The sequence below is a fragment of the Lasioglossum baleicum genome, chromosome 14 (genome assembly GCF_051020765.1).
Source record: "Lasioglossum baleicum chromosome 14, iyLasBale1, whole genome shotgun sequence".
Classification (NCBI taxonomy): domain Eukaryota; kingdom Metazoa; phylum Arthropoda; class Insecta; order Hymenoptera; family Halictidae; genus Lasioglossum; species Lasioglossum baleicum.
The window spans coordinates 1306208-1315683 of NC_134942.1; the positions used below are offsets into that span (position 1 = coordinate 1306208).

Below are 9476 nucleotides of genomic sequence, written 5' to 3' on the forward strand. Positions count from 1 at the left end.
AGGACTCTGCGCGGCATACGCTGGAAGAATGTCCAGCGTGGTCGGCACGGCGCAGAGACCTAAGGGGCGTTATTGGGATGGACCTCACGTTACCGGTCGTGGTCGACCACATGATCGGCAGCGAGAGGTCAAGAGCAGCGTTTGCCTCCTTCTGCGATATTGTGATAACGCAGAAGGAGGCAGCGGAGAGGGAGAGGGAAGCCGGCCCCCTCTCCGCCAGGAGGCTAGCATCGGCGGGGCAACCCCGACGTTGCCGACGGCCCCCTGTTAAGGGGCCGCAGACGTAAAGGCGGCGGTGGGACTACTTAGTACTTCCACCGCCGCCAAGGGGGGCTGGCCGTGAAGGCGGCCCCGGGGTGGGCAGGTCGCGGGGGCCGAGGTGGAGCAATAATCCCCTCCCCGCCTCTACAAAGATGCGACCTGCCGGTCGAACCCCCTCCTTTTATTTTATAATATTTCATTTTATTCTATATATATTTTATATTCTATATTATAAATTTTATCTTTATCTTTCATTCCCCTTTATTTTGTCCCCACTTCTTATGTTTGTTGTGTTTTGTCCATTGTATTTATTTACTTAGTATTATTTATTTATTTATTGACTATTATTTCATGTATTTTATCTATACACTTTTTACTTTATTGATTTTATCTTTTATTTTATCATATTCTTAAGTTTCATGCGGGTCGACCAGGGGTCACGGGGGGTGGGGGCAGACGCGAGACGGAACTCGCCTCTGTCCCCTCCTTGTCGCGTTGCGGAAAAAAATACAATGCAGCGTGTACGAGTATTTGCACATGTATAAAAATCGGATGGCGCGGTAACAAAAATTCTAAATTATACAGCACAAGTTGCAGCAATGGATGCGCATATGTTAAATTACCTGCATACCGCTGTTTCCTCAAACTGTGTGTTCGTAACTGGCACTGGGAGGATCGCAGTGCCACCACTGCGAGGAGGCCCAGGACTCTGCGCGGCATACGCTGGAAGAATGTCCAGCGTGGTCGGCACGGCGCAGAGACCTAAGGGGCGTTATTGGGATGGACCTCACGTTACCGGTCGTGGTCGACCACATGATCGGCAGCAAGAGGTCAAGAGCAGCGTTTGCCTCCTTCTGCGAGATTGTGATAACGCAGAAGGAGGCAGCGGAGAGGGAGAGGGAAGGCGACCCCCTCTCCGCCAGGAGGCTAGCATCGGCGGGGCAACTCCGACGAGGCCGACGGCCCCCTGTTAAGGGGCCGCAGACGTAATGGCGGCGGTGGGACTACTTAGTACTTCCACCGCCGCCAAGGGGGCTGGCCGTTAAGGCGCCCCCGGGGTGGGCAGGTCGCGGGTGGCGAGGTGGAGCAATAATCCCCTCCCCGCCTCTACAAAGATGCGACCTGCCGGTCGACCCCCCTCCTTTTATTTTATAATATTTCATTTTATTCTATATATATTTTATATTCTATATTATAAATTTTATCTTTATCTTTCATTCCCCTTTATTTTGCCCCCCCTTCTTATGTTTGTTGTGTTTTATCCATTGTATTTATTTACTTATTATTATTTATTTATTTATTGACTTTTATTTTATCTATTTTATCTGTACACCTTTTCATTTATTGATTTTATCTTTTATTTTATCATATTTTTAAGTTTCATGCGGGTCGACCAGGGGTCACGGGGGGTGGGGGCAGACGCGAGCCGGAACTCGCCTCTGTCCCCTCCTTGTCGCGTTGCGGAAAAAAATACAATGCAGCGTGTACGAGTATTTGCACATGTATAAAAATCGGATGGCGCGGTAACAAAAATTCTAAATTATACAGCACAAGTTGCAGCAATGGATGCGCATATGTTAAATTACCTGCATACCGCTGTTTCCTCAAACTGTGTGTTCGTAACTGGCACTGGGAGGATCGCAGTGCCACCACTGCGAGGAGGCCCAGGACTCTGCGCGGCATACGCTGGAAGAATGTCCAGCGTGGTCGGCACGGCGCAGAGACCTAAGGGGCGTTATTGGGATGGACCTCACGTTACCGGTCGTGGTCGACCACATGATCGGCAGCGAGAGGTCAAGAGCAGCGTTTGCCTCCTTCTGCGAGATTGTGATAACGCAGAAGGAGGCAGCGGAGAGGGAGAGGGAAGCCGGCCCCCTCTCCGCCAGGAGGCTAGCATCGGCGGGGCAACCCCGACGTTGCCGACGGCCCCCTGTTAAGGGGCCGCAGACGTAAAGGCGGCGGTGGGACTACTTAGTACTTCCACCGCCGCCAAGGGGGGCTGGCCGTTAAGGCGCCCCCGGGGTGGGCAGGTCGTGGGGGCCGAGGTGGAGTAATAATCCCCACCCCGCCTCTACAAAGATGCGACCTGCCAGTCGACCCCCCTCCTTTTATTTTATAATATTTCATTTTATTCTATATATAATTTATATTCTATATTATAAATTTTATCTTTATCTTTCATTCCCCTTTTTTTTGCCCCCCCCCCTTCTTATGTTTGTTGTGTTTTGTCCATTGTATTTATTTACTTATTATTATTTATTTATTTATTGACTTTTATTTTATCTATTTTATCTATACACCTTTTCATTTATTGATTTTATCTTTTATTTTATCATATTTTTAAGTTTTATGCGGGTTGACCAGGTGGTGGGACGGGGGGAGGGGACAGACGCGAGCCGGAACTCGCCTCTGTCCCCTCCTTGTCGCGTTGCGGAAAAAAATACAATGCAGCGTGTACGAGTATTTGCACATGTATAAAAATCGGATGGCGCGGTAACAAAAATTCTAAATCATACAGCACAAGTTGCAGCAATGGATGCGCATATGTTAAATTACCTGCATACCGCCGTATCCTCAATCTTTGTGTTCGTAACTGGCACTGGGAGGATCGCAGTGCCACCACTGCGCGGAGGCCCAGGACTCTGCACGGCATACGCTGGAAGAATGTCCAGCGTGGTCGGCGCCGCGCAGAGACCTAAGGGGCGTTATTGGGATGGACCTCTCGTTGCCGGTCGTGGTCGACCACATGATCGGCAGCGTGAGGTCAAGAGCAGCGTTTGCCTCCTTCTGCGAGATTGTGATAACGCAGAAGGAGGCAGCGGAGAGGGAGAGGGAAGCCGGCCCCCTCTCCGCCAGGAGGCTAGCATCGGCGGGGCAAACCCGACGAGGCCGACGGCCCCCTGTTAAGGGGCCGCAGACGTAAAGGCGGCGGTGGGACTACTTAGTACTTCCACCGCCGCCAAGGGGGGCTGGCCGTTAAGGCGCCCCCGGGGTGGGCAGGTCGTGGGGGCCGAGGTGGAGCAATAATCCCCACCCCGCCTCTACAAAGATTCGACCTGCCGGTCGACCCCCCTCCTTTTATTTTATAATATTTCATTTTATTTTATATATATTTTATATTCTATATTATAAATTTTATCTTTATCTTTCATTCCCCTTTATTTTGCCCCCCCCCTTCTTATGTGTTCCGGCCACCCGTCACAGAGCCGATCCGCCGAACCGGCGTCTCGACAAGCGTCGGTCACCGTCGTCTCAGCGTCCCCACCACGCGCAATGAACAGGTGATTTCGGGCATGAGACGACGGTAACGGTCGGGCGACATCGATGTACACAGTCGTTTTTGGGTACCACGGCATACGTGTACACAACAAGAACGCGCTATATGATCTCACCGTTACGCAACTGAACCTTCGATCGTGAACTCGGGATTTCCACAGTGTTACTCGTCATCCACCGTTTCTTGTCGATTGAGTTATTCGCCACAGACATTTATACCGTGTCATACCTTTACGTCAATATATGTTTTCATCGTGAGTTTACTACAGTGTTCATTTCTTCCACCCACTAGCGATCCTAGTACATCGGTCCGATCTCAGACATTTTTTGGTCCTTCGAGCCGGATAGATCGGCGGCTTCATATATCGATCAAAGATCAACAGTGGGTGTATTTAGTGAACTTCGTGAAACCGCTGCCTTAGACCCGTGTGCACCGGTACGTGCCGCGTACAGTTAACGGCCGTTAGATTCGAATCGCGCTGTGACCTTTCGCGCCCGCTCGCGTGTGTACGGTGTTTTGTGCGCGCATTTCGAGTAACCTCCCGCTCGTCTCCGCCACCGCCGGTTCAAATGTCAACGGCCGAATCGCTGTTCGCCTTGCAATTCGACTTGCATCATGCCATCAGTCGCGTTCTGGTCAATGTAAAGAAGAAGGGTGCAGCCAACATCACGGAATCCTATGTACAAGCTCGGCTAGACACACTCCTCCGCAATTGGGACGAGTTCCGCGCAAATCACGTGAAACTCCAGGACTTATGCACCCCCGAAGCACGTAAGCATGACTACTACGTTGGCGGTCTCCGTCACACGACTGAGGATTTGGTCGTCGACACCCAAGCTGTACTGTGCAACATGCTGGCCGAATTAACACCTCGTCCACCTGCATCCACCGAAAAGTCTCACGGCAATCATCGAGACCAATCACAGCCTGCCTCGTCGGCCAAGCTCCGCCGTTTGGACGTCCCAACGTTCTCCGGAGACTACCAGGACTGGCCACTCTTCAAGGCGTTGTTCGCGTCCCTTGTTTTGTCCAACGACAGCCTGTCCTCCACCGAGAAGTTCCATTACCTCCTTCTGAGCGTCCACGGCGAAGCGCTCGATCTCATCAGGAATCTTCCAGTCGACGGTGCGCATTTCGATCGGGCGTGGCAACTCATCGTTGGTCAGTACGAGAATACTCGTGTCCTTGTCGACAACCTGCTCGGCACGCTGTTTTCGCTCCCCGCAGCGACGTCAGAATCCGCGGCGGAGCTCAAACGAATCCGCGGCACCGTGAAGCAAGTGTTAAACGCGCTCGAAGTGTTGAAGTGCCAAGTGCAACATTGGGGTCCATTCATCATCTACTGGGTCACTCAACGACTGGACCCGGAGACACTCAAAGCATGGGAGTTGCAAATCGCAGACAACTCAGATTATCCGGAATTCTCAGTACTGGACACCTTCCTCGAGCACCGCATTCGCGCGTTAGCCAAGGTTGAGAGTACGAAACCGGTTACCTCGGTTTCAAAATCCCGAGCACCCGGCGCTCAATCACACGCTACCATCGCGTCTCAGAACCGCTGCATTCTATGCTGCGCAGACCACTACCTCGGAAGATGCGCTCAATACCTGGCAAAGACGCCTGAGCAACGCAAGCAGCTAGTAACGCAACATCGCCGCTGCTACAACTGCTTGGGGAACCACCCAATCAAGGTCTGCCGCCACACTACGACGTGCATGAAATGCGCTTCGCGACATCACATGTCGTTACACGATGCTTCCATCTCCTCTTCAGCGTCCTCGTCATCTTCAGAATCCGAACCGATAGTCGAGGCTCCGCCAGCTGCGGCTCACCACGTCATGCCAGCCTCGCTCCCGGTGTTGTCGCGCCGCCCGATGATATTGGCCACTGCGCTCGTGACCATACTTTCCACCAACGGAGACAACATCCGTGCCCGCGTGCTGCTCGATCAGGGATCTGAGGTCTCCTTCATTAAGGAGTCCATATGCCAACGGCTGCGTCTTCCTCGGCAGCATGCACGCATGCCCATTTACGGAATCGGTGCAGGTCATACTGTGACGACACGGGGCGTCTCCACATTCGTCATATCGTCGCTCACCCAGACGTACACCTGCGAAGTGAAAGCATTTATTTTACCCGAGCTGACCCATTATGCACCAGCCGCGACCAGTCCGCACGCAAGCTGGGATCATATCCAAGGGTTGCAATTAGCCGACCCATCTTACCTGGACCCGCAACCAATCGACATGGTCATCGGCGTCGATGTCTACAGCCGCATCATTGGGATGGGTCATTTCCGGTCCGGCGTCCACCGTCCGCACCCACAAGGCGTCCAATGGGATCTCCAGCTTCCAATGCGGCATCGACCGGGACCTTTACGAGCTCGTCCAAAAATTCTGGGTCCAGGAAGAGCCAAATGCTCTGCCCGCCACGACGCTGACTGACTCCGAGCGGCAATGTGAGAACCATTTCCGTACCACACACTCCCGCGACGATACCGGGCGATACGTTGTGCGCCTGCCATTCGCGAAAAGCGCCGCTGAACTCGGAGACTCGCGATCGTCGGCACTCCAAATACTACGGCGCAGCGAAAAAACTCTCGCGTCGCGTCCGCAATTCCGCGACAAATACGCCGCGTTCCTCACCGAATATGAGCACCTGGGCCACATGCGTATGGTAACCGAGAGCGAAAATCGAGCGACGACCGCGTCTTACGTCCTACCGCATCACGGAGTCCTCCGCGGGACAGGCGACTCGGCAAAGATCCGCGTAGTATTCAACGGATCACATCGCACGACGTCCGGTACGTCCCTAAACGACTGTCTGCACGTTGGCCCGAAACTGCAGACGGACTTGGCCGACATTATCCTCCGGTGGCGCAGATTCCGCTTCGCGTTCTCCGCAGACGTGGAGAAAATGTACCGTCAAATCCGCGTTCACGAAAGCGACCAGATCTTCCAGCGAATCGTCTGGCGTCCCGATGTCTCGGTACCGGTACAAGAGTACGCGCTTACCACCGTTACCTACGGCCTCGCGTGCGCCCCGTTCCTCGCGATACGGTGCATGCACCAGTTAGCCAGCGACGAAGGCGACAACTTTCCGCTAGCTAGGGACGTTCTCGTACGGGAAACATACGTTGACGACATACTCTCTGGCGCGAACGATCTACAGACGGCCCAGGAGAAAGTTCGTCAACTACAGGGTCTCCTGAAAGCCGGGGGATTCGCGCTAAAAAAGTGGGTCGCCAACTGCGATGAGTTAATCCCCGCGGAAGAGAGGCGTCTCGAGTCGTCAGACGGGAGAACATTGTCCATCGACGCCCCGCATCGCGCCCCCGGTGTCGCGTGGAACACCGACTCCGATACATTCGCGTTCTCATTTCAGGCACCCTCGACCGCTAACAGTTCCAAGCGCGGAGTGCTGTCCACGATCTCACAATTATTCGATCCGTTAGGATGGCTCACGCCCGTCACCGTGCAGGGCAAAATTCTCATGCAGGAGTTATGGACGCAGAAAACGGGATGGGACGATGCTCTCCCGGCTGAGTTCTCGCGTCGCTGGGAGCAATTCTGCAGCGATTTGACGGAAATTCGCCGTCTGACCCTGACTCGATGGGTCGGCCAACTCGACCCTGATCGCGGCATCGAGCTCCACGGATTCGCCGATGCGTCCACGCACGCGATGGGCGTCGCTATCTACATGCGGGTCAGGAACGACGACGACACGTTCCGCGTAACTCTCCTTTCCGCTAAGTCCAGAGTCGCGCCCATTAAGCCAATAACCATCCCGCGTCTCGAGCTGTCGGCCGCGCTTCTCCTCGCTAAACAAGTCGCGCACATTCGCGCCGCGCTAGACATCGAAACAATACCAACGCATCTGTGGACGGATTCGGCCGTGGCCCTCGCGTGGATTCGCAGCCCCCCCTCCAGGTGGAAAGACTTCGTTCGGAATCGCGTCGCGGACATTCATAGACTCGCACCGCACGCGTACTGGCACCACGTCCCTGGGACATGCAACCCGGCGGACCTAGCAACCCGTGGAGTCTCACCGCTGGTGTTGCTTGATTCCATCTGGTGGCGGGGGCCTGGGTGGTTGCAAGAGTTCTCCCCCGCCTGGCCCACGGAGACCCTATCTCCGGAACCCGGTATCGACGTCGAGAAACGGCCCGAAAAACCGCTCACACTACACGCAGCGTCCGCTCCTTCGTGGACGTTAATCGACCGCTACTCGTCCCTAACGCGACTACTACGCATTACGTCGTTGTGCATTCGAGCGGTGCGACGAATGAAGGTGAAACGAGTGGATCGCGGCCCGGTAGACTCCATCACGACAACCGAACTCGAACAGGCTCGTCTATTCTGGATTCGACAAACGCAGGAAGCTCACTTCTCACGTGAAAGTCAGGCCGTCCACCGCGGTGTCGCGCTACCGAACGCGAGTCCTCTCGCCAAGTTGATGCCCTTCGCGGACGCCCACGGCATCTTACGCGTGGGAGGGCGCCTCCAGCACTCCCTCCTCGACGCGGATCAAAAACATCCGATCATCTTGCCGCGATCCTCTCCCTTCACTTCGCTCGTAATCGCACAAGCTCACTTGCGAACGTTGCACGCTGGCACGCAGCTCACACTGTCGACGGTCAGGCAGTCGTATTGGATTGTCGGTGGTCGACAGCCAGTACGATCCTTCATCAAGCAATGCGTAACGTGCGCTCGCCACAGCGCTCGTCAGTGTACGCAGGTGATGGGACAGCTCCCGGCGCGACGCATCACTCCCGCACGAGCATTCGTAAACTCCGGTGTAGATTACGCGGGTCCGTTTCAGTGGAAAACGACGCGTGGACGCGGAGCCAAGACATTCAAAGGCTACCTCGTTGTCTTCGTGTGTATGGCCACCGGCGCGGTGCACCTCGAGTTCGCTTCAGACTACTCGGCAGACGCGTTTATAGCTGCCTACAAACGATTCACGGGACGGCGCGGCATCTGCAGTACACTTACGAGCGACTGCGGCACGAACTTCGTCGGGGCGGACGCCGAGCTGCGTCGAATGTTCAACCGCGCTTCGCAGGAAGCGCAAGCGATCGCGAGCAGTCTCGCGAACCTCGGAACACAGTGGCGATTCAATCCTCCCTCCGCCCCACACTTCGGCGGTAAATGGGAGGCCGCTGTAAAATCCACCAAATTTCACTTGCGCCGCGTCATAGGAGAATCCCCACTCACTTTCGAGGAATACGCGACACTGCTCGCACAAATCGAAGCGGCACTCAACTCGCGACCGATCTGTCCGTTGTCCGACGACTCTTCCGACCTGTCTGCGCTAACCCCGGGTCATTTCCTGATCGGCGACGCACTCAATGTCATTCCGGAACCGAACTTCGCTGACACTCCTCGCTCCCGATTGTCGCGATGGCAACTGCTGCGCCAAATGCTTGACCACTTCTGGTCGCGGTGGTCCAAAGAATACCTGCAGCAACTCCAGGCCGCGTCAAAATGGCACTCGAAGTCGGAGCCATTTCGAAACGGTGATCTCGTCCTCGTACGAGACGAACGAACTCCCCCGGCCAAATGGCCGCTCGCGCGCGTCACCGATCTCCATCCCGGCAAAGACGATGTAACCCGCGTCGTCACTGTCCGGACCGCGACTACGACACTCAAACGGCCGATCGTCAAATTGTGCCGACTGCCGGTCGAAACCAAACAAACCGCGTCATGCCCTACGGCATGCAACTAGCCGACCCGCGGTCATTGCCGACACAACGTCACGGCAAGGGGGGGGAGAATGTTCCGGCCACCCGTCACAGAGCCGATCCGCCGAACCGGGGTCTCGACAAGCGTCGGTCACCGTCGTCTCAGCGTCCCCACCACGCGCAATGAACAGGTGATTTCGGGCATGAGACGACGGTAACGGTCGGGCGACATCGATGTACACAGTCGTTTTTGGG

General features: G+C 55.0%; 1 protein-coding gene across 1 annotated transcript; it reads left to right on the forward strand.

Annotated features, from left to right (window-relative positions):
- Nucleotides 1-4107: 4107 nt before the first annotated feature.
- On the forward strand, nucleotides 4108-9265 carry LOC143215869 (uncharacterized). The gene is made up of 2 exons (XM_076438449.1): nucleotides 4108-5837; nucleotides 5887-9265. Exons 1-2 carry the CDS (start codon nucleotides 4108-4110, stop codon nucleotides 9263-9265), a joined length of 5109 nt encoding a protein of 1702 aa, XP_076294564.1.
- Nucleotides 9266-9476: the final 211 nt, after the last annotated feature.